This window comes from Xenopus laevis, chromosome 2L, assembly GCF_017654675.1.
Source record: "Xenopus laevis strain J_2021 chromosome 2L, Xenopus_laevis_v10.1, whole genome shotgun sequence".
In the NCBI taxonomy this organism is placed as follows: domain Eukaryota; kingdom Metazoa; phylum Chordata; class Amphibia; order Anura; family Pipidae; genus Xenopus; species Xenopus laevis.
Window position 1 is genome coordinate 18,932,325 of NC_054373.1, and position 27,029 is coordinate 18,959,353.

General features: G+C 34.3%; 1 protein-coding gene across 4 annotated transcripts in view; it reads right to left on the reverse strand.

Moving 5' to 3' along the window:
• The window catches only part of ncam2.L (neural cell adhesion molecule 2 L homeolog), a 148,415-nt gene that overhangs the window by 59,075 nt on the left and 62,311 nt on the right, over positions 1 to 27,029 (reverse strand). For all 4 annotated transcript variants that reach the window (XR_005965288.1, XM_041581586.1, XM_018245437.2 and 1 more), the window contains exons 2-7: positions 13,212 to 13,286; positions 10,910 to 11,116; positions 9,138 to 9,281; positions 7,417 to 7,554; positions 5,418 to 5,535; positions 1,843 to 2,003 (exon numbers count right to left, since the gene is read on the reverse strand). Coding sequence is in view for 3 of the 4 variants with exons in the window: in XM_041581586.1 (XP_041437520.1) it covers positions 1,843 to 2,003; positions 5,418 to 5,535; positions 7,417 to 7,554; positions 9,138 to 9,281; positions 10,910 to 11,116; positions 13,212 to 13,286 (843 nt within the window). In the remaining variant the exon portion in view is untranslated. The remainder of the gene's footprint in view (positions 1 to 1,842; positions 2,004 to 5,417; positions 5,536 to 7,416; positions 7,555 to 9,137; positions 9,282 to 10,909; positions 11,117 to 13,211; positions 13,287 to 27,029) is intronic.

Genomic DNA, 27,029 nt, shown 5'->3' on the forward strand with positions numbered 1-27,029 from the left:
GGTGTCTAATAAAAGGGCAGCCAAGTATGGAGGTTTACTGTGCTACAGCTACTTTGGACTTTGTTGCAATATTACTGGCTCTTCGCAGGGGGCCTTGTATGCTGTTTAGCACCAGATACCTGAAAAGGTTGATGGAGTAACAGGTGAGCGCTCTAATTTTTTGTGTGGAGCTGTCTTAAATATATTGATAATGGGTTGAGTGCAGAGGACTCTTGTTTTTGACTATATGTATTTTGTGGTCACAGCCTCATTGCACCCCCACCTAATGGTTTTAAAAAATAGTGGTGAGCACAACTTTCCCTTGTTTGTTATAGTTCCTGCAGTGAGGACATAGATGCCAGACCAAATGGAAGGATAAATATCAGGGAGGCAGTGGATTTAGATCCAACATATACATATTTGCAATTGTCTTTGTAAATATTTGTTATACATTCTATGTAGTATAACTTGTTTTATGTGTATTATTTCTGTAGATATGTGTCAATAGTTTTTGTAAATAAATATATATATTGATTGAACTATCTCTTTCGTTAAAGAACCCTTATAACCAGGAATACTTATGTACATGTGTATATGAGAATAAATATACATATTTACATAAATATATCCTTGGTCAACATTAACTAGCACACTAAGTTTGTACCCACAGTTAAACATCACCCGCTGTCCACATACAGTTCATATACTGTACCAAAAAGCATTTTATTTCATCATTAAGCACTTCTTTTAACAATTCATACAGTATAGTGAAACCCCCCATATTCTATGACACTTCATATATACAGTATATGCACGTAAACACCTTAGCACATTGCTATTTCTTGTTTACAGCCATAATTACACCAAACTTTTTTTTGCCTCTCAGGTACACCTATTATTCAGCAACATCAAATATGTATCAGTTGATGTATGCTGCAGAAGTTGTAATTTAAATCCTTTGCCGTATGCAAACCACTCGGCATTATAAACCCAAGTGATCCCATATATTTCCTGGAAAGAGAGGATGAAGATAATTTGCGAACACCCAGGGTGCCCCTGGATCAGTATGTTCATACACATCCACCTGCCAAAATAGAGTAGCAGCACTTGGCTGTACAGATTAGCTAAATTCACACAGTCTTTCTATTATTCAAAGTCCCTGTGTATGAGATAAGCTTGAGACTCTTTATTGGTGCAATTTTGAATGTAAACATGAAATGGAAATGTCTTTAGTTATATTTATAAATTGTCGTAGAATATTGATGCATGGATGTATGTATGTTAAAAAGAGTGTTTAATGATGAAATAAAATGCTTTTTGGCATAGGACAGCAGGTGATTTGCCCAAGGTAGCAGATGTTACTTAATTGTGGGTACAAACTCAGTATGCTAGTTAAGAGGCACTTAAAATGGAAGTTTGAGCTTGATGCATTTCTAAACAAACACTCTTGTAAAAAAAAATCCTGTTCCCTATAACATATATTTTACAGCTATTTTCCATAACTTAAGAGGTGACATAAGAATCTATCTGTTAGCAATTGTAAATAGGTATGGATGAGTGAAATATTTTGGCACATTTTGCCGCAAATATCTAATTATAGTTAATGCTTCTTGAAAAAACACCCATGCACTGAATGTGTTTGGCAAATTGTTTTGCCATTTCATGAGTTTTCAGATTCACCTATTACTAAAAATATGCACTATATGCAATCAGCTCCTTGTAATCATGCAGCTTATAGTGGAATGTTTTTCTATATTACCACATGGAAAACAATTCACTAACATTTATTATTATCATGATTATTATTATAATTATTAGCAATAATAAAAATACAGAATTTTAGAAGAATATACATTGACTTACCAAACACTTGTAGAAAAGACTGTTTTTCAGTAAATCCTGCTTTATTTGTTGCTCTACATATATACAGTCCAGAATCACTGCTTATTATGTTTTTGACAGTTAGTTCTGTATTGTCGTCTCCTAAATCATACTTTTCATTTTCCTCAACCAGTTTGCCATGTCTAAAGAACAAATCGTAAGCATTCATTTGGGAGAAATAACAGAAATTTGAGTATTAAATATATTACAGTATATATTATAACATAAATATTTGAAGTCTGAGATTGTTACAAGCTATGTTTAAGCTACGTTACAGTTGTGACAGTCAGTGACGCCTTTGCATTATTCGGTAACCTAGCTATTCATCTGATATCTAATACTAGCTTTATTAATAAATAAAAACACACCGACATTCTATTCATCTATTCATAGTTATCAATCACCCATTGATAAATACAATTCTAAAAATCCCATAGGAATAAAAAGAACATAGATCTCTGACCCTGAAATCTGACCCTGATTTATTAAACTCAAATTAATCTCACTTTTTTATTAAACCAAGCTCAACCAAACTCCCATCCATGATTTTATCTTATTTATCAATAAAATAACTCAAAAAAGTTAGGTCAGGAAAAGACTCAATTAAATCAAATGAAAACTTAAATTGTACGAATTTTTCAGATTTGATGCCCAAATTGCAATTTTTTTTTTCGGGTTCTCCCCCGTAATCCTCAGATTTTTTGTTATCGGACGAAACCCAGTGCAGCTTTCAATATATTCAAATTGTAAAAGGGACATCTGCCTTTGACTTCTACATGACCTCGGCAGGTTTGCTATAGCAGAGGTTTAGTAAATAAACCTTTCATCTTTACAAAAACAATTTATATATTCATGAAATATATCAGATGCAAAGATTAATCTTCTAGTTTCACCTACAATACAATCTCTGGTAGCCACAGATTCCTTTTACTTTAACCTGCTGTATGCTGTGCTGCTTGTTCCAAAAATATCAGACTTCAAGGCTCATTTATAAACAACAATGAAGTATGCAAATTACAATTCTGTGAATCACCATGCTTTTACCCAGAATGCAGCATTTACCCCACAAAATTCCAGGGCAAGCATTGAAATGAGGGGGGAGTGGTATCTGACGAAATTACAGCTGGTGTATTAAAATGCTCAAAACTGTACGTGCACATTTTGATGAATTGGTCAAAATTGCTCTGATACTTTTCAGCACCATGACTGACATTTCCAGGGATCACCATGAAAGTAATTCCTGCATGTGACTCTTAATGTGCAGCTCTGCTGTACCTTTCAGCCATAGTGGGAACCCTGGAATTACTGCCAGCTTGAAAGTGGTGGTAGCTTCAGGATACACTTCATTAATAGGTGCACAGGGGATGGGAAAGATGCATTGGCACTTAGCACAACAACAGTGAAGGGAATCTATGGCAATGAATGGCATCAATGCATGCAATGACCAGTGCCCAGCAACAGCTGTACAGATAAGCCCCTTTATTTTTCTTCATTGTTCATAAGTTGGAGGATCTGGAATTTTCATATGCTAGGAGATCCTAAGAAGTGTTGATATTCAGCAAGCACAAACCAGGGTTCTTCATATAGAGTGTCTCATGAGTGTGGAAATACAGTCCAGGACCCTGGGCCAGTACTGGTTCTGGCTAAAACTGCTCCCAAGCATATGTAGCATGTTATTATTTTGCACCTGTTGCCTAGGGGTGAAATGTCAAAGACTATTTTGTGCAATCAGATTCATGGATAGTGCCTCAAGGGTCCCTGCCATGCTTATTTAGATGTTTAATAGGCATATTCTGTATGTTATATTTCTAATTGGCATTGTAGGCTACTGGTTCTAGTAGTGTGAATATGTTGGCAACCACAGAGATGTCTGTTTTGTAAATTTGATTGTGCTTGATCAGGCAAGAATTAATACAACAGTAGGCAAGCCACTGGGCGATAGATAGGATAAATGATCCCTAGTTTGAACTAGTGATAAGTGAAATTTCTCGTCAAGTTTCACCACAAAAATGACACCTATAGACTCCAATAGGTGAAAAAAATTGTCACCTACAGACTTTAAGGGGCCGATTCACTAAGCGTCGAATATCGAGGGTTAATTAACCCTCGATATTAGACTAGGAATTAAAATCCTTCGACTTCGAATATCGAAGTCGAAGGATTTAGCGCAGATAGTTCGATCGAACGAATTATCCTTTGATCGAACTAATTATCCTTCGATCGAACGATAAAATCCTTCAAATCGAACGATTCAAAGGATTTTAATTCAACGATCGAGGGAATATCCTTCGATCAAAAAAAGTTAGCCAAGCCTATGGGGACCTTCCCCATAGGCTAACATTGACTTCGGTAGCTTTTAGATGGCGAACTAGGGGGTCGAAGTTTTTTTTTAAAGAGACAGTACTTTTTACTACGAATCCTTCGATTTGAAGTCGTAGTCGAAGGTCGAAGTAGCCCATTCGATGGTCAAAGTAGCCCAAAAAAACCTTCAAAATTCAAAGTTTTTTACCTTCAAATCCTTCACTCGAAGTTAGTGAATCGGCCCCCTAATTGTATATCAGCTAATTTCCAGCAAAGCAAAACAGATCAGATTTTAGCATTGACCATGGATTTCTTTAGTTTAACATGAATTACTTTGCAAGCTTATTGTATAATGAGTTGGAATTACCCAAAATTAAGTAATCTGAAAACATAATTCTGTTATTGTCTTCTCCATAGCATTTTGGGAGACTGTCCTTGCATTTTGCATAAGCCAAAGTCTCTATGGCTTCAGCAGAGGGGGCCCTTGCTGGACCGATGGAGGACATTACACATTGTCACACTATCTAGCATGGGCAACTTACACCCAAATTCACTAAATTCCCTACATGGTACACATGGTACATTTGTGCACCTCTATCTTTTGCATATAGTGACTATTTGCACTTTATACTCCCATAGTACCATAGTGTTGTCCCATTGTTGGAAAAAAAAATGGAAGCATCTGGTTTAAGAACTATTGTAACTTTTCACAACAATGTTTTCTATACCTATGTTACAATTACTTTGGATGCATAAATGTGAGAACCAATATTTGGATTGCATTATTTATCTAACCATGCAGTACATGCCTAAAGGGCAGAATATATCACATTACAATGTTAAGGAAGGGGCTACTTTTCACTGTGAGCCTAAGGAGGTGGGAAATCAGTCCCAGTGAGAAAGAAGCATGGTTTCATTCCAATCTTTGAAACAAGATGGCACATTTTACTTTACTTAGATAAGAGAATCATAGCTCCATCCATATATCTATTTTAAAAGTATTATGTTATATTTAACAAACTGAACCACTTTATTTTTCTTCAGTTATGTTATTATATTAAAGTTCATATTTCCATCTATAATCCCCACAAACAAGTAATAGAATAATAATGTACAGTACTTGTTTTAATATATCTTAATTCATATATCATTTATAACATGCTCAATGGTAATACAGTAATAATGTACAAAACCTTTTTTACTATATCTTAATTTATATATCATTTAAAAAATACACAAATGTAAGAACATCCAACCTGTGCCATGTGATGTAAGGCTTTGGAGAACCCGTGGCACGGCAATACAAAGTAATATCCTCTAGTCGATCTGCTGTTGCATTAAAAGATCTTTGCTGAGCTAAAATCTCTGGAGGAACTGAAATAAAAAAATAAATAGAGATAAAGCATTGGATATATTGGATAGACTGAGATATATTTTAAAAATAAAAGAACATCTGAGTAAAATGTAATAGTGTGGTCTACTTTCATATTATAATTGTAAAAACCTCTGCCTTCAGTGATAACAGAAATAAAAGATAATTCCATCAATTCAAGACATTTAATTGGCTTATTACTTGATGGAGGGGAGTGTTAGGATAACCATTTTACACACAGGAAAGGACAATATAGGAAAGCATACAATTAAAAATGAGCATGTATTTGTCAGAAAACAATAAAAAGTCTCAGTTTTAACATTTGATATATTGTCTTTGAACTGTTTACAATTAAATATATAGTTTACATGATCATCCAATTCTATTGCTATTACAGTGTAAACAGTACCCCAACTTTTTGAAGATAGGCTTTATAAAGTACAGACTATTTTAGATTCTAGAGTTTTACCCCATAGAAAAAAGTCAGAGGAGGCTGATTAACACAATTTTTGAGGTTGTCAATTTAATTTTTCCTTGATGCTCCTCTAAAACTAAATGGTCACACACCAGTGGAAATTAAATTGTTCCATTCATTCAAAAAACCCTACAGATGGCATTACTGGTAAATAAGCTAATATATACTGTATTTTAAATTGGTTATGTAATCACTGATGTCATGTGTGATAGAGTTAAATATCATTAAGTTGTGATGTAACCTATGGCAATCAATTATTAGCTTTTAGCAAATTTGCCCAGCTTCGTGAATAGACAATTCCTATAATGATGTAAAAAAAAAGGATCCTTGAAAAAGGTCCCAGAGAGGACCGATACATTGGAGATGAATTTGTGAATAAAGCACATTGATTTATTTCACCAAAATGAAAGAGTGCGGGTCCATTTACTGGAATATATCATAAAGCCTTGAGAACGCACCACCATCGACAATCTAAATCTGGGAGGAGTGCGTTCACTGTACTGACATTATATATATATACACTTTGAGAAAGGCCTCGGAGAGGCCTAAACGTTAGTCATTTTGCCATTAAAACATTTTTATTTCAATTTAAGTCCTGAGAGTGCGGACCTTCTTTGTGCGATGTATACTTCAATAATTTTGGACACTGCACCCAGGCGATGTTGAACCGTTTGACGAGAGTGCCGGCTCCTCCATTGACTCTATATATATAAGTATGTATATATATATATATATACATACTTCTATATACTTATATACACACATGCAGTCTTCATACAATGGTAAACATGATATGGTTAACCCAACCTGCCCTGAGTAAATTACCAGTTTTAAATGTGTATATTATATGTATTAATAGGTTGTGCTTTATTAATTCAATTCAATTCAGTTCAAAGTGAGTTGCATTAATATATTCTTAATGTTTCAAAAAAAATCTGAAACAGTATTAAATATACAGGAGCTTATTTATACAGTATGTAGATTGTATGAAACAATGCAAATGATAAATATTGACATTTGTTGTTATATAATAGCTTTTTACTATTACACCAATAACACATTGGCCTTTTTGAAATTCTTATACAGGCTAAACAACTTTCTTTCACACAAGGTGACAAGTCTTCTGGGTCTTGCACTTGCTCTAAGTAGCATGGTCTAATAGCCAGCAGAAGTGCCGAGAGCTGTTTTAACTCTCTCCCAGGAGCAAATTCTTTAACAGTGACTGTTATTATCTCAGAATAATTGTAGATGCTGATCTATATCCTTTTACCCTGCAGAAACATGATTATTTGGGCTAGCATAATTCACACTCTGGGTCATTATGGCAAACATAATAATAAAAGACAAGTAAAAACGGGTATATTTCCAAAAAAACTCTCATATTTTCAAATATAGATCTGTTTCTTACCGTTCACAATGACACTGATATCCCGAAAATCAATTTCACCCCTAACCTCCACCCGACCCTCACATCTATAAATGCCTTCATCTCTTTTACTAATGTTTTTAATCTGCAGATTGTTGTTTGGTAACATTGCAAACCGCCCTGGAAGAGAAAAGAAGAGAGTCAGGAATAAATGAGCTGCGAGATGATTTTGGTCTACTGATTCAAACAGTTTTGCAATTGCCTAGCATTATCAAGTAGTTCATGAAAAATGCATTGCTCAATTTGAAAGTAAAATGTAATTTTCAATGTTCAATATTTTTTTAGCTGTGAGACTATTCTTTTATTCTGCAAGAAAAAAAGTTATTGTTTAGCTTTATTATTATGATCCGAAAGTGTCATAAAGTTTCTACAAAAAGTTTGCTTTTAGCTTAACAATTGTAAGATTAAGATTGATATACAGTACATCCTTTCTTTAGAAATAAATACCGTAATGCTTTAGCTGGATACTACAGGATTCACTACAGTGAATTGCTATTACAACATCATCTCACATGGGGAGATACATTTATTAAAGGTCGAATTTCAAATTCATGTGAGTTTTTTTTTTACTCCATAAAATTTGAATATACTCGAAATTCAACTGGGGGGTTACTTATAAAATAAGGAATATCTAAAACTGGGATGATTTTACTAACTCGGAAACTCAAATCAAATTTGAATCAAATTCAACTAAACTCGATTTGTTTTTTCTCTGAAAAAAAAACTTGAATGTCAGAAAGGCTAATAATGTCCAAATTGGTCCCTGGACCACTCCCATTGACTTATACATGAACTCAGCAATTTTTAGGTGGTGAATAGTCAAATTTGAGTTCTTAAAGAGCTAGAATATGATAAATCTCGAAATTCAAACTCAAATCTGAATTAAAACTCAAATTGAGTTTGGATAATTCACAATTTAAATTTGAGAGTTTTGAGCATATATATATTTTTTTTACAATTTTAATTTTCAATTTGATCCTTAATAAATCTGCCCCTAAATCTATAAATAATGTATAGCCAATACATACCAATTTTTTCAAGTGTTTTTTTTTTTTTCTATTTCAAACTGAATTTTAAAAAGTGACTTTGAAATATGTTTATTTTCTTACAAGAATTAATAATTTCAGCACAAATTAAATCTCTACATGACCTCGATAGGTTTGAGATGGCTGATTTTGTATGCTATACATGTTCTTGGCACTAAATGATGTACGTAGCTTTAAGAGAAAAAAGGTTTTAAACTTGCAGGAAATTAAAGAAAAAACCTGCAATGAGTGAAAAAGATACATTTGGTTAAATTATATGCAACAAAGCATGACAAGCCCAGTCAAAGCAGTGCATTTGTCATAGTTAAAACACATATTATGGCACCATACCTGAAAACATATAGATTCTGAGTACCTTACCTCTAGGACAAACCATGAATTAACATAAATGGAGGCAGGCCATTTCAGAATGTTGTCTGTCCTAAGATGTATGATTATATAGGAGTGCCAACAGTTGTCAATATATATATTGGAGAACTCCAATAAGATGCATGATTTATGCGTGATTTATAGCATAAATTGCATTCAGAAATCTTGTGTATTTTATGTATAGTATGTGTGTGTGTATTCATCTTGAATTTGCATTAAAAGCATATTTAGGAAGTAATAACGCCCTCTTTTGAAAAATGTAACTTAAAACGTTACCAAAATACTAACTGTCATCAATGTCTGTGACATCTTCCCGGTTATTTAACCATCTAACCATTGGAGCAGGTGAGCTGCTGACATGACACATAACCTCTGCATTTTCTCCTCTTCTGAATTCTTGAGGTGATGGCACATCCTCAAATGTCAGTTTTTCTATTAGGACATAAAGTCAAGTATTGATGGTGATTCAGGCAATACATTGAAAAAAAAGTTCTATAATTTACAGATACATTTAGGGGCCTATTTATCACGCTGTGTAAAAAGTGGAGTCAATAATTACTGATTATGTTGCCCAGAGCAACCAATCAGCAATTAGATTTCAACAGCAAAAGCAAAAAACTGCCTTATTGCTATGTTAGCCTATAGGGACCTCCTACAACCTATAGCCAGTATTTGGCTAAGTTTTTAGAAGTCAAAGGGTTTTTTTTTTTTTTTAAATTTCTACAATTCGATTTTTACCACTTCAAACTTCAACCCTTAGTAAATGTGCCCCTAGGTGGTTGCTACAAGCAACATCACCGCTAACATTTTACTCTTTGTACACAGCATGATAAATAGACCCTTATTGTAATATACCAATATTCCAAAAAATGCATAATAAAACTGAACTAATAAAGACATTTTGTAAATGTTCCTACAAAAAAACAAGCACTGTACCCTCAAAAAATTAAATGAAGACATCATTTGTGCATGTAAATATTGTATCTATATAGTAATGAAAGGCAACTGTTAATGAATGTACATACATTTTCTGATCATCACAACTCAAAAGTATAAGCAGCTTATTGAATGTAAAATAAAATCTGTTCCCTAGCATTACTTGTCCTAGATTCAATTGTTGGATGTTTAATATAAATCAGAACAGACTAATTTAATATTTTTTGAGTGTGCATATGAGCTAGAGAACATGAAAAATGTAAGGAAGATTGAACATTGCTGGTTGTGTTTACTCCTTTTGTCATGATATATATCTGAGAAGCTTTTCCAAGAAAAAATTGTGACAGATTTATATTCTTGGGCTCATCTACACAGGCAAAAATACTTTTAAAAACTAAGCTACTTTGCATTAGTTGAATACTAGAGGAGAACCAGATCAAATGTAATATTACTTTTATTTGTATGGCTTTGATCCAGCCTTGTGCTTTAATTCAACAGAAAGGAATAGGACAATTTTTTAAAAAAATGATGTCCATAAAGTATATAATAAAAACAGTTAGGGGGTTATTTATCAAAGGTCGAATGTTAGAGTTTTTTATACCTCGAACGAACTCAAATGAACTCACAACTTAAACGATTTTTTTAATTAAAAAAAATACTTGAATGGAAAAAAACTAGATTCTGCGAATTCGAGTTGTGAAACCCAGAAACTTTTCGTCAAAAAAAAATACTTGAATAGCTCAAACTGATCAAGTTTTTAAGTGAAACCCTCCAAAAAAACCCTCAAACTTCTTGAAGGCTATTAACATTTACAAATGGTTCAAGGGAACCCTGACATTGACTCCTACATGACATTTTTTTAGATTCAAGCTATTTCCAACCTTTATAAATTACCCTCTTAAAGTTCAGCAAATAGAAAAATATTGATAATATACACCACTATAAGTATTTTCAGCAGATATTTCTATTATTCTTAATTTTTTTACAAAAAAAATGCTCTTATTTCTTAGTATGAAATTTAGCAAACTAAGCTATGGATGCACAAGTGATAACACATATAAATATACATATCGGTTATTTTAAGTATTGGAATAATATTAAGGAAGTTGAAAAAGTATACTCACGATAAATTTCCAAAACAACTGTAGCCTCCTGAGAATGTCCTTTAGAATCTGCAGCTTGGCACCGATAGATACCAGCATCATCAACAGTTGCTTTATATATGGTCAACCAAGATCTGATGCCTTCTCTTTGCACCACTACTCTCTGGCTAGAAATGATTTTTTCTCCTTCTGGGTTAAACCAGTCTATGTTGTCTGCTTCTCCAATAACTTAAAAATAAATAAATATAAATTAAATATAGGTCAGCATATTAACAGTATGTATATATTTTCTTCAATAAAACCCATATACTATGTCTACATAATTCTTATTTAGCTTTGAGTTTATCAGCTGAAAGCAAATTGGGGTAAATGGCTAAACAGTTTAAATTTCTTTAAAAAATGCCAAGATACCTTCCTAGATCAATGCACTGAAATGCACTGGAAACCAACCAATCAGTTCAGATTTACAAACTTCTCTTGTATACTAATCTAAACAAATATAGCATGTGAAAAGAAGTACACTGGGTTAAAAACATTCCCACAGACTTGCAATAATGCTAATGTTTTAGTTTTAGACAACTTTCGATTCATACGGGTGTTAAAGTTAATCACCACAAAATAATTACTGTAAATAAGAAAATAATCAGTAAATAATTTGATTGCTTTAAGAAATGGATTAAATTATGAAGAATTGGTTTTGTAAAGGTGTCAGTTCCATAAATTATTTTCATTTCAGGAAAGTGTTAATACCTTTAAAATCTACCCCTTATTCTTTCAATATAAAGCCAATTAATTTTATTATTGCAAAAAACAAAATGATATTGATACAAATCCTACTTCATTTCAAAATTTCAGCATCACCATCCCTTGCCCTTTAATGAAAATATTCAGATACTACAAACATATTTTTGTAGAAATGAATGAAAATCAGGTACTCTGGGCTTATTGCAGGCTACACTTATTCGTTCCAGACTATATTTTACATAGCAATTTTTGTTATGTGCTATTTTGATATTGATTTCTGTTTTTTTCCCCTAAATAAGCTCCAGCATCTTTCTCCAACCCAAATTCACATTCTTTATTTAGGCAACAATAAAAAATACCAAATAAACCACAATGAATAACATTGTATTTGCTGACGATGAATCAAGTCTGCAATGTACTTTTCAAACCACCAATTTCTTTGAATGAGTGGGTGTTAGATATGTTGTATTCACTAGATCTGCAATATATTTAAAAGTTATGTTTTACTAATAATAATGCTGAATTCCTGACACTTTTAAATTTCCTGAAGTAAGCAACAGTGTGAGTTTTCTACAAATACAGACTAGGCTGTAAACCAAACCCCACGAAAGGAGAACCCAAGGTTTTCTGAGCAAGAGGAAAAATCTTAGCTTCTGAATCATAGGGAATTATTAATAACCTATGTTTATACCCTTTCAAGAAAACAAAGCAATCCATTTATCTTGCTAGGCAAACTGAATTTCTGTTTCAATACATAGCTTGCTAAAATGTGATTTATGCTGCATTAGTATATTTTTCATAATGAGATGATCAGAAATACATTTTTTCTCTAAAAAGTTTAGAGGAAAAGTTTTAGTAACCCAACTAAATATATCAAGTATGGTTTGACAATTATAAGAACGAAGAAGAATCAAAGCTTAACAATAGAAAAATGTTACAAGGCAAAGCTTTAAAATGGTTGTGCTGGATAATAAAGATTGAAATGTTATTGCAGGTTCAGCTTAAAGGTATCGCATCCCCCTCCAGAATTTAGCATAATAATTATTATGTCACTCTGATAAACAACTAAATTTAATGGCACAATAATGACCATAATGGAAAGCACATGATACAGAAGCTACAGACATTTTATAATCATAAACACAGAGCCTGTACCTGTTATATAAATTAATTTTGATAAACGTCAATGAAGATTTCTATCCTCTCTTCACACAAAAAATATAAAGGGGCATTAAAATATAATAATAAAAACTCAAGTTTTCATGAAAAAGTAAACTAATGACTGCTAGTTAGATCCCTGTTTTTTTCTATTAATTTATATTTCTGGCTTGATCACTCCCTTTATTTAATAGACACGGAGGGAGACACGAAAAAAATAAATGACATTTTCTCACTGTATTTAGTGCACTAGAAAATGGTATAGGATTTCGATAGGATATACAAATTGTATTTGACATTTTTTGCCAGTGTTTTGGAGTAAATATAATGTTGCATAAAATAATGTATATAAGGTGAGATCTGTCATATAGCTTGTCTAAATACTAAACAATATATATTAAACAGAAAAACATATACATACCTGTGCATGTGAAGTATTTAGACTGGCCCACACTGATTTCAACTTTACTAAGGGAAATTGTCACTTGCATGAGAGCTGAAATAAAAGAAACATGGAATTGCACGTCAATAAATCAGTTATTTCCAGCTACAAATGACAGCCAATGCAGTTTCACAGTACGTTTCAGTGAGTGCTTCTTCAGTTTAATAGGTTTTCCATAGATGCCATGAGACAGATTATAGATAAACAGATATATATATATATATATATATATATATATATATATATATATATATATATATATATATATATATATATATAAACACTAATATATATATATACAATATATTAAGTATACAGTATATATATATATATACCTCACTTACTTATTTCAATAAAAAATATTAGTAGTAGTAGTAGTAGTATAATTAAGGGCCATCAACAGGGATTGCAAAATATTTAAGAACAGATGGATATGAAATACATATGGTCAAAGTCTGCATATTTACCACCTGCAGCTACATTTAAATATGGTGTTCATAAGTGGAAAACAATAAAATGATATAAAAATCCCCATTCTGAATAGGATGAGTAACAATTGTGTAACTCACATAGTATAGAAAAGAAGCAAACCCCTACAGCGGCATAGCAAGTTATGAAGAAAAACAAGCTATAAAAAATAAAGAAAATTAAGATAGTATATTTTTTAGTCCTATGACTATCATAACGAATAACAATAGATAAGGTTTTAAAAATATAACCATCCACCTTAACAGTAGGTTCTTCATAGTTTTCCTTTTAAAATATAGTCACAAGATGATGAGCAAATGTGCATCATATAATAGGAGACTAATAAAGAAACTTCCAACAGATTCTACCTCAATCACATACTTTCTATTTCCCAAATTCGGATATCCCATTATAGACACAATGACCCCAAAACTGCATCACATTATAGCTCATACCAGCCTAATTTCCACCAAACAGGCTACAATAAACCCTTGTACTATATTTGTGTGTAACAGTGATTGTAAGCAGAGTTGACCATAATATGAAATATTATAAAATGCCCTGCAGTGTGCATTCAACATAGTCTGTAATGCCCCATATTCCCATAATCCCAAAGAGATGCCTAACAGTGAATTAGTCTTCTACAGTCCCTAGAGACTACACAATTCTGAAAGCTGTGGAAAAGCAACTTTAATTAAGTATTGTGTACAATGATTACATGCTTTAATCATGAATAAATATAAAGCAAATTACAGGTCAATATGTAACATTTTGTTGACACACAGATTAATTCTGCAATCACCAAAACACCACCACCACAGCTTGCAAGGGTATATAATTCATTTCAGTGGTCAATAATGGAAGCAATGATGCACCATGCTGTTTCTAAGGACCATATTTATTTTCTGTAACTGGCCATGATGCTCATTAATTACATATTAAGATACTATCTGAGGATGAAAACATAGGTATATGCAAAAAGTTTAACCTTTCTCGGAAATAATATTTCTTGATATTTCCGCTGGTTCAAAACAAAACAAAATACCCACATCCCAATCTCTAGACTATCTGCCAAGGAAGGGAAACATACTTTAATATTTCAGACTGAACAATTAGACCAATGTGTAGCTTAATATTGTACTAAAATTTTCAAACCAGTAATGTATTTTCTATAACAGCAACTTAACCCTTTTCTGGATCTAGCTACTTACAGGTATATCGAATATCGAAGTTGAAGGATTTACCGCAATTTGTTCGATCAAATGATCAAACGAAAAATCGTTCAATCGAACGATTAAATCCTTCGAATCGTTCAATTTGAAGGTTTTTAATCCATCGATCGAACAATTTTTCTTCGACCCAAAAAAAAGCTTAGAAAGCCTATGGGTACCTTCCCCATAGGCTAACATTGACTTCGGTAAGTTTTACTGTAGGTGGCGAACTAGGGGGTCGAAGTTTTTTTTTTAAAGAGACAGTACGTTGACTATCGAATGGTCGAATAGTTGAACGATTTTTAGTTCGAATAGTTCAATTCTAAGTCGAAGTCGTAGTCGAAGTAGCCCATTCGATGGACGAAGTAGCCAAAAAAACATTCAAAATTCGAAGTTTTTTTCTTCTATTCCTTCACTCGAGCTAAGTAAATGGGCCCCATACTGTATATATAATATACTACATCCCTTTGGTCCCTGAATCACAATAGTGTTCATTGTTGCATTTTTAAAACTGCCATCAAAGTTTAAAAGTTGCATTTGCTGGTTTGCCACTTTTTTTTTCCTTTTACACCAAATTTACATCAATATATGCAATACAGAATCCTACACTCACAACTACTGTTCTTTGGTTCTAATTTTTTTAAGTTCTGCAAACAAATTAATTTTGTTTCAGTCTAAATGTAAAATAATGTATACAATTGAAATAAGTTTTGTAAGAACAAAGTTTTGTATTCATTGATTCGCATGCATCTAGTCAGAGCTTTATCACTTGAAAAGAACATTACCTGTGCATCAAGGAAATCTTATTACATTCCAAAGAAATGCCAGCACACTGTAAATCACTGAATCAAATAAAGCTTTGTGAGTCATTGCAAACATTGTGGAAATATAGCTTCTGACTGAATCTTGATAAAACTCATTAGCTCATGATGAAAGTTATTTTAATATTATCAAGAGGTTATTTGAAGTCTTCCTAAGAGTACTTTATCCAAGGATGAATAAATGCAACCTCCATTATGAAAGGAAAATGCAAGGAATAACATTTTGTAAAATTTATTGCCCAGCTTTGTTAAACAATATGCTTTAAGTGACTCCATCGAAACTGATTAACCGGAAATGCCATTTTCTGTGCTTTTCTGTAACAACATACATACAATAGATTTATTTTGACAGTGGTGGTAGCAGAATGTTTGGATGCCTATGAAGGGCAAATGCAGACGTCTTGAGCCTACAATGCACAGAGAAGTGTCAAAAAGAAGGTCACTTCTGCTGAGCTTCTGCCAAAACATGAAGCCTTTGAAGTTATTGAAAAATTATAGCATCATCTGGTAGAATGTGAAATAGCCAGACATGAGTAGGATCTGATAGAGCTTTGGCTCCTGTTATATGGGACCACATTTGCAATATTATTTCCCAATTATATATGCTTGATATGGGGATGATCCCAGAATTCTGAGTTACAGCTCCATTATTTTTTACTAATTTATTAATAATTTGTACAGCCTAGATGGGGTGTAATAACACTTTGTTAGCATTTTGTAGTTTAGTTCTTGTACCATGTTGCACCTTGAGTTCTTTTATTAAGTTCTTAATTATGGTGTATTCTCCATTTTCTGAGAGACTAAGGTTTACATAAGTGTCCAACTTCTTGGTAGATACAAAACAATAATGGGGGAATGTAATATCGGTTGCTAGTGATAACATTGTTTGCAATGGTGCCCCTCACGTAACATTAGGACAGCAATTGTGAATTTTGTGGTTTGCTATAATGCTTAATGAAAAAGTTGTTACATTTGCTCCAAAAGTTTATGCCACCTTCAAGCAGGTGTTAAGTGTTAGTAATGCGCAATTACGTTTCACAATGCAATAAAAACCTAATGAAGAATATGACATTGCAACATGCAGATCTTTATTCTTATTTGTGGGCAAACTTGTTCTTGTGAATTTCATTACATTTCCCCCTTAGAGGTTTACTATAAGTATATTTTTATAGAGCAGAAACAGGTTATGTTTTGGTAGCTCTGGACCATTTTTCAAAAAATGTTAGTAATCTACTGAAACTGCTGTTGTATATTAATGTGAATACATGTATATGCACTCAAGCAAGTGCGTGTTTCTGTGGGGTTTTTAGGTTTTAAAATTAAAGTAATTTGTGCTTCTAGAGATTGTTTGTGACAGAATGTACCCTGCTAAATAATAATATAGTTGATACCTTTAAATACATGAGGGGATATTATATTTAGGTTTTTCCCAGAGTATTTTTAATGGACATGAATATTTTCAGGTGTTTTGTTTATGTCTAACACTTTCTGAACATTTCAGTAATCTTGTTGATCTAAAAATGTGCTGCACAGGGGGTGTCTTTTCTGGTTTAAATTCTCATATTCCTGTGCTATTTTATCATTGTATAAAATCAGATGACTGTTTCAAGTTCTGATATTTAGGATATAGTTCTTTGCCATTTTATTTAAACTGTCTATTTAATATTTGTTTTTATCCATCAACTTTTTTCTTCATTGTGGGCATATATATTGTAACACCTGTTCTGTACTGGGCAATTTTTTTTTCAAAAGTATATCTATGCTGGCTTGGGAGTGCCCTTACAAAAATAAAATGGTCATACGTGTTTGTCTTTGTTGATCCAATCACAAAAATAACTAATTTTTTTAAATATACTTAATTCAGCCACATATTTTACATCTACTAAATTCAGACAACACATGTATGCTCTACTGAAGGGAGTTCAAGGCATTTGCATTGTTGGTAATAAATGTAAACATCATATCCTGTTTTATTCTATTATAAAGTGTAAAAATGAGGAAAAACAGGTGACATACAACAAGGTTACCCTTATGGGAGAAGGTTCTAATCTCTGGGTTGCAGTATTTGTATTTCTGTGTAGGGATGTAGCGAACGGCGGAAAAAATGTTCGCGAACATATTCGCGAACTTGCGTCAAAAATGCGAACGGTTCGCGAACGTCGCGAACCCCATAGACTTCAATGGGAAGGCGAATTTTAAAAGCTAGAAAAGACATTTCTGGCCAGAAAAATGATTTTAAAGTTGTTTAAAGGGTGCAACGACCTGGACAGTGGCATGCCAGAGGGGGATCAAGGGCAAAAATGTATCTGAAAAATACATTGTTGACACAGCGCTGCGTTTTGTGCTGTAAAGGGCAGAAATCACACTACGTCACTCAGATGATGTTTCTGGACACGGAATGTGAAAAAGCTCACACAGCTAGGTGGCACTTGGTTAAAGACTGGGAAAACAATGCCTGCAAGGGCAACGTATACAGTAGTGGATACGGAATATATTATTGCTGCTTGGAAAACGTCACTCAGGTGGTGTTTCTGGAGACGGTATTATTATTGATATTTAGACAGAATGTGAACAAGCTCACACAGCTAGGTGGCAGTTGTTTGAAGAACACACTGGGCAAACAATGCCTGCAAGTGCACTACTATTGGTGCACTACTATGAAGAACAGCAAACAGCATTGGACACGTTAAAGAACAGTAAGATAAGTAAAATAAAAAAATATATATATGTATATTAAAAAAAAAAATTACTCTGGTTGGTGCTGAACTACTAGGAGCAGCACACCAGTCCCACTCCCCAACACAGCTAGACTAATAGCACTGGGCTCTTATAGTAGCAAAGTAAAAAACAAAAAGAAAATAAAAGCAGTCCTTACAAGGACTATTGGGTTACAGGCAGCAGTCAGCAGATGAGAGATCAGCAGCAGGACAGCTGCCCACAGCAGCTACATACAGAGCACTACAGTAGAAGGTAGATTACTAGCCAGCAAAGCTACCTAACCTAAAATGTCCCTCAAATCCCTGCAGAGTTCTGTCCCTACAATACAGAGCAGTATCAAGTAGATTACTAGCCAGCAAAGTTACTATCAACTGTCCCTCAAATCACTCAACAGCTCTCTCCCTACACTAGCTCTTCCAAGCACACACAGGCAGAATGAAAAAACTCTGCAGGGCTTCAGTTTATATATGGAAGGGGAGTGGTCCAGGGGGTGTGGGGGTGGTCCAGGAGGGAGAGCTTCCTGATTGGCTGCCATGTATCTGCTGGTCTGGGGTGAGAGGTCAAAAATAAGTGCCAGCTAAGGCGAACCCAAATTGGCGAACGTCGTGCGACGTTCGCGAACATTCGGCGGACGCGAACAGTCGATGTTCGCGCGAATTAGTTCGCGGGCGAACAGTCCGCGACATCCCTATTTCTGTGTAGGGAATAAGGAGACAGGAAGTTTCCTTGAGTTTACTTGAGTCTCTCAATCCAAAAAAGTCAGGAAAATGCAAAAAAGTAGAATGTTTGCAGTGAAAACTCATCAATCGTACGATACACCAATTTTGTTGCTCTGATTTTTCAAGATATTTATTGATAAATGAGTTAAAATCATGGAAGGGAGTTTGGTCAGATTTGTTATCATAAGCAATAAGATTAATTGGAGTTTTAGTAAATGTGTCTCTTAAAGTGAATAAAATAAAGAGAATGTGGTTGGCAGTTACTTACAGTCTGCAGGCATTTTAATTGACCATGGGTATAGATCATACTAATTGGGATTTAGCCTGCTTTTTTAATTCACAGGGTATGTAAAGTAGTGTATAGTGTCCAGTGGTCTAAGCAATCTGGCCTAACAGGTTGTGTTGGTCATCTTTTATTCTCCTGTGACTCTAATCCATAGATTTATTTGACCGAGTCTAATATATCATGTACTAAGCAGTCTAAGCTAATGAAGAAATATATGAATATATACAGAAGGGGTAGCCACTTTTATCTAGGAAATATAGTAAATATTTTCGATAAGTTACTGGTATCAGGTAGTTAGTAATTGGATTGCAGAGAGAAGAGTGGAAGCTATCATCCACAATCTTAGATCCACGGTCATTAGAGCTATATGGACTAACGTCTTTTGCCTTTTTGCCAATATGTTTCTGGAAATGTGACAAGTCTGAAAATGTGGTTGTTTTGCCAATAGTTTATCAGAAAGAGCTTTAAAATGGAGAATACCAGGGTCCAGTACCAGGAACTCCTACTACGTGTGTCTTGCTAGTTTGCCATCAAAACATGTCCCCATGGTTAATTTTTCATCCTTTTGTGCGCTTTGCAATTTGTGCTTGTGTTCCTCAATAAGCTTTCATGTCCCAAGCATAACAGAACCCATTACTGTATTATATTTATATTATATATGAGACACTTCATAATAACAAAAAATGCTCTTCAATTACATTATATAGATGAATCACATTTAACTGCATTAGTAAATGCATTTTTACAACTCATTTGCCATGTTGAGTGAGCATTTCCCCGCCTGAGAGCATTAGCTTTTGTCACAGACACCATGTTTCCTATTTAAAAAAAAAATATAATAAGGCTCCAGGCTGGGAGAGGTGTTTTGACTGCCAAGATTTGACTTGAGAAGACCATGGCAGTTGAAAAGAGCCATGTGACAATGGCCTAAACCATCTGCTCTACTGTTTGCTGTTCTGTAATCTGCACCTGTAAACTAAATCACTATTCAATTGTAGCGCTATAGTAATTTGAGTGCACCTTACGCTACTATAAGCTTCACTCCCAGTACATATGCTCCGGATGAGACCTTAAAACCTTAGGGAGTGAGCCTTCGCATCGAGGTGGAAGCAGGGTGTAGTGCAACTGTAACTGTATTCAGGGTGGAAAGAATTGGGCGCCAGTGGTTCTTATAACTTAACCAAATAACAGATTTATTGAGCACAGTATACAATCCTCAGTGGAGTGTACATAGATCAGAACATTGCAGGTTCATACAGTACATTGAATAGGCAGTACTCACAACACCTTTGGTCAGTATGATTCTCCTCAGTGATAGGAACAATACATGCAGCCTTGAGGAGGTACACCCAGCTTTCAGCCTTTTCCCTAAGTGGAACCTGAGGGGAATCTATCTACCCTAGGTCTGTACACTTAGTCCCTACTTCTGGGAAATGAGTACCCTGGAATCTTAATTCCACTACAATCCTCGTAGGAGCCTCAAGCTGCTCAGATAAATAATCTGACTGACTGTCACTCCTAGAGTGATCTATATGGGTGAGTAGCCTATTCTTACTAGACCTGACCTGTCTAGGTTCCACTCGAGCTCTGCCTCCTACACAGGCTAGAGCCAGCACAAGATGGACCCTGAAAGCATGGCTTCAGAGCCTTTTATATCCTAGCACAGTGCCATCTACTGGACACTGTGAGAAGTAGCAAGAGTCAACAGTACCCCTCCCAACTGTATTTTAGGACCCAATTAGGTGTCCATAACATGGAGGGACTGCTTGACAATAATACTAGGGGTGCTTATTTTACACATACCTACACAATGTCTCTCAAATTCAAAACAATATTTATTTAACTATGGTAAATATGCTATTTGTATCAAAGAACACAGATGGATGTGGAATATACTACAATCACTACATTTTCATGATATGATATGTGATGGGGCTATGGGCTCCTGCAGAGAGATTAGAATCAAAATTCTATCTTTTTACTGATTAATCGCTATCATAATATTTTTTGAATACATGTCAAAAAATCAGCAACCGTTTATGAAAAAAAAAAAGTAAATATATTGATTTCACATAATAAACATTAATCATTGTACTCAGGATCCTTCTGCTCATTACTTCATGTTGTCGGTTGATGGTGGTATTATAAAATTACACACATGCATTTTTTAAATAAGTCAAGGAAAGAAGCTAGTACTGAATATTTTATCATTTCTTACAGACCTGCAATTTGTATCAAAACAGACTTGAAGGTCAGAAAACTCATAAGACATAGACATTCCTAGTTTTCCCTGTGATGTAGCTCATTAGAATTGCACAGTGTCAATAAGATCAAAAATGCAACAAAAAATAATTATAATAGACCATTACTGCCATGGCCTTTTAAAATTTTGTTTATAAGCCTCTGAATTACTACACAAAGTCCTGTTTCATTTCACATGTTCCATAGAGAGTGGGGTACAGACAGAATCACATTTATTAGGTAACAGAATAAAGAGGTAACACACCAGAAGGGCTAGCAATAAGCCAATAAACAAAACCTCCCAAGAAACAAATAATGTTTTATTTTAACTTGAGCAGACATGCAAAAACTCTCTTTTTTGAAATGGGATTATTTTTACTTGTAGTGTAGAGTTGGAGGTGGATTAATACAATTCAACACAAATGAATGCAAACACAACTGAAGCCTATAATAGTTTATAAGGATGTGTGCCCCACCCTTCTGAGACTACTGAAAGCTAAGAACTTGGTGACAGATTTATGGAAGTGTGAAATCAGAACTCACCATAGTAAAATGTTTGTTCACTCCCGTGGGATTTTTATAAAATGGCAAACTCATTGATAAAAACACCTCCAAAATCCCATAGAAATTAATACAGTGGCAGAATAAATCAGCCCTAAGTACCACCTGTTTAAACTAGTTTGCAGTTAACTATGATGAGCAACATCTTTTTATAGTGCATTAACTTTCATAAACACTTAAAGGAGAACTAAAGCCTAAAATGAATAGGGCTAAAAATGCAATGTTTTATATACTGTACTTATTGCACCAGCCTAAAGTTTCAGCTTCTCAACAGCAGCAATGATCCATAACTTCAAACTTGTCACAGGGGGTTGCCATCTTGGAAAGTGTATGCTCTGAGCAGCTGTTGAGAAGCTATGCTTAGGTGTTGTCACAAATTATCAAGAAGACAATTAGGTCATCTGTCATATAAGATGATGCTACAAGGCTGATTATTAAATTCTGATGCTAGTTGCACTGGTATATGTACTGCCATGTAGTAATTATCCATATTAAATACTAATCAGTCTTATACTGTGACATTTATATTCTATGGGGCATATTTATCAAGGGTCGAATTTCGTGCACTCACAAGTATACCTATGTTATACATATGCTTCTCACCTGAACTGTAAAGCCCTACTGTATCTTTTGATTGGAAGAGAATATCAAAATCTGCTAATTTCTGTGCATGTTTTACTATTAGGCTGCCCTTTTTAATACCAAAAGATTAAAAAACAATCTGGAGATCAGTAACACTACTGAACTCTCTGCCTGTGAATAATTTATTCCTTGCCTAGCAGATCTGCTGAAGGCCAGTGACTTTATTTTGTTTTTAATGAGTTAGGTTTGACAGTCTTGAGCCTTGTTCTTGATTCAGTCCTCAAATATCTCAATATCTATGGTATCCTTATTGGTTGAAGTAGTATGGCTACAGCATTTATTTAATCACTTAGGATTCCTTCTCCTCCTCTAATTCACCCAGTCCCCTCCCTTGGGAATTCACTTTTGCTGTTGGCTACTGAGCATGCTCATTTCTTCTCAACTCAGAATACTATACACACCTTCCAGTCTAGCAGCCAGTGAAGAGATGACATTGTTGGTTCCCATAGAAATGCTTTTGAGCTCAGTTTAACCATTACAGTGTTTAATTCAATCAGGGCTTTTTTTTATCAAAGTATGTTTTGCCTGTGCAAGCCTGCATTAATGATTGCATGAACTTTACAGTGCACATGAGTTGTTTTCAAATTTTAAATGCCACTGATGAAAATAGACTGCTGGATAAAAATTGCTATTTATTTTGGGGCAATGTGATGGAGGTGTTGAACAGAACAGATATATTCAGTACAAATGTTATGGTTTGGGTAAGGGCAATATGCCCAACTTATATACATGGTAGGAGAGTGTAGGGTTTACATGCCCTTTAAAGGAAATCCCACATGCGTTCACTAATTAACACTGGATTTTAAGCCAAAAAAAATCTCAATTTTTTTTTTACACAAGCTTTTGTAATGAATAAAAACATTGGCAGCTAAAATCCAAAGCACTTTTTGGCTTGAACAATCATAATTAGGCCCTGTAGTGTAATATGTGTATATAGGTGAAACAAGCCAATAAGAGTTACAAAATATTGTAACCACAATAATTTTAACACTGAACATATGTTCCATAATGATGTTTACATTTGTAAAACTAGACAAGTTTAGTACATTTAGGGGCCAATTTATCAAAGGTTGGATTTTAGTTGTTTAAGGGTTTTTTCTTTTTTGAAACCACTAACACACAATAGAATGCTGTTTAAAAATCCAAGTGAAAAAAAATCTGTGCAGTTCCCATTGACTTCTATAGGACCATGACAACTTTTACCTGGCAAAGTTTTGTATAAGAGGCTTTCATAGTTTTTACACTTACATGCAGATTTATTAAGGTTGCTAAGAGTTGTGTTTTCCATAAAAAGTTTGACTTTTCTATGTGATTTTTTTGGTTTAAAAACACCTTGACATTTTTGAGATTTATTTCATGAGTTTCACTTGAAAACTCATAGATTCAAGGTTATTTTTTTTACAGAAAACTCAATCAATTTCAGTTTTTGGGTTTCACAATCTCAAACTCGAGATTTTTACATTTGAGTTTTTTCTTAAAAACTACACCTTTTGAGTTGAATCCATTCAAGGTTTAGAGAAGCTCACATAGTTCCTTTTTTAAAAAAAGGAAAACCACAATTTTTTTTTGAGATTTGTGGAAAAATTTGATTTCTAGTAAATGGACCCCTAAATGTTCAAACATAATTGTGAGTCTTCTTTGCGCGGGTGATTAAAAACTTTTTAAATATGTAATAATCACAAGTTGTGAATATTTATGTGTACACAGTATTGTTACGCACAAAGACGATACACAGAGGCCCCATTCACACAAACACCCATCACATTTGCAAATATTTTTGTGTAATGTAAAACTCACTGTGATTCATAAAATATGGGGAAGCCAGGCACAGCAGTGCAATAAACTGTATGTGTTTAGTAAAAACATGAACAAAACAACCATATGCGAATACATTTGCACTGCACCCCAAAGGGGCATATTTCTAAACTTTGTGCAGCACAGTATGATTCACACAGTGAATATATCTGTCCAGCATATGTTTATTTTTTATAAAGCAGGACAAGATAGGTGTATTAAGGGGCATATTTATCAAGGGTCAAATTTTGAATTGAAAAAACTTCAAAATTCAAATTCAAAAAGACCAAGGACCAATTGTCTTTTCTTGTTCTTGTACTTGCTCTTGTAAATGAGCCCTGATGTAAAGGTATGGGACCTGTTATTCAAAATGCTTGAGACCTGGGGTTTTCTAGATAACGGATATTTCCGTAATTTGGATCACCATACACTGAGTATTAAATATAATTTAGACATAAGAACAGATTTATCAAAATATGAGTTCATGAAAAATATATGAAAGAGGAAAAAAGGCTGACAAAACTCGTTCAACTTTTTTCTCCAATGCTAGCTTATTTATGGAAAAAACATGACTAAATCATTTTGTGCATGTTCACCTAAATTCACCAGGTGTATTTTCACAACACAGCTCATTTGTACTAAACATCATAAGTAGACTATTTAATGAAAAATGTGAATTTTCGCCTAGCGAGCATATTTTCTCCATACAATAGTAGTGGAGAAAACTCTCTAGAATATTTTTGCAATGAAGAAATAATGTGGAAAATTAGCATGGAGTGGGTGATGTTGAGATTTTAAAGTGGCTGCTGTGTCTTTATAATTGTAGTTCACCAGCCTGAACCTGGAGAAATTTGGAGAAAGTGGTCAGCTGAATAAACAGAGAGAAGCAACAGCTTATGATGAGAAGATGGTCATTATATCAAAAGCGCAGAACAAGAAGCAAGTGTCAAACACATAGGCCAGAGGAGAGGGCAGGTGACAGGCAAGAGACTGGGTCAAATATAAAGACCAGAGTTTAGGGAAAGTACCCCTCTGATGCAGAATCAAACAATAGGCAGAAACCATGCACTGCACAGAATAACTCAGTAACCTATACTGGAGACAGGACACACAGTAGCTTCTGGAAAATGCAGACAGGTTGGATCACAGCTAGAGAGCTTTATTATTTCAGCATGAAGCAGACCTATATAGGACCTAAATTAAGAAATTACATGAACTTACACACAGAGGCAGAGAAAAAAAACTGCACAAACAAAACCCAAGAAAATTTCAGTGGTTCATTATCAAATGCAAAGGCACGTGCTAAATCAGTTATTTTCTTAAGTGTATACAATAGAGGAGTTGGAGTTCCCAAACACACCTCATAGCTGCACTATTGTCTCAGCTCAATATAATCAGTGGCTGACTCAGGATATGGTTCATAAAGCTTTACAAAAAATTAAGATGAACAAGGTATCAGGGCCAGATGGAATACATCCATGGGGGTTAAGAGAGCTTAGTTCAGTTTTAGACTGCCCTCTATTTCTGATTTTCTCAGACTCTCTTTCATCTGGTATGGCACCTATGGATTGAAGAAAAGCTGATTTATTTCCTATATTTAAAAAGTGATTACAATCTCAGAATGGCAATTATAGGACTGCAATTTTGACATCCACGGTGGGCAAATTATTTGAAGGCTCGTTAAGGGATCACATTCAAAATGTTATCCTAGTGAATGGCATTATGAACATTAATCATCATGGCTTTATGAAGGATAGGTCATGACAAATGGCATTGCTTTTTATGATAAGGTAAGTAAGATGATGGACAGTGGGGGAGCAGTAGATGCACATGGATAGGAAAGTGGCTATGGGATCGGATACAGAGGGTGGTTGTTAATGGTATATTCTCTACTTGGAGTAAGGTTTTCAGTGGGGTCCCTCAGGGCTCTGTATTGGGTCCACTTTTATTTAACTTGTTCTTCAATGACAAGGTATGGGAAGGTACTGCAAGTAATATATCAGTGTTTGCAGATGACACAAAACTACCCAGCTCAATTACATCCAGTATTTGGCTTCCATGCAGTAGGATCTTGACAAACTAGCAATATGGGCGGCTAAGTGGCAGATGAGATTCTGTGTTGATAAATGTAAAGTCATGCACCTGGGATATAAAAATATGCAAGCCACATATACCCTTAATGGGACTGCACTAGGCAAATCCATAATAGAAAAGGACATTGCAGTCCTTGTAGATAATAAACTTGCCTGTAGCAAGCAATGCCAGTCAGCAGATTTGAGGGAGGAGGGGGTTATTCCACTGTACAATATAACAGGGGGTTATTCCACTGTACAGAG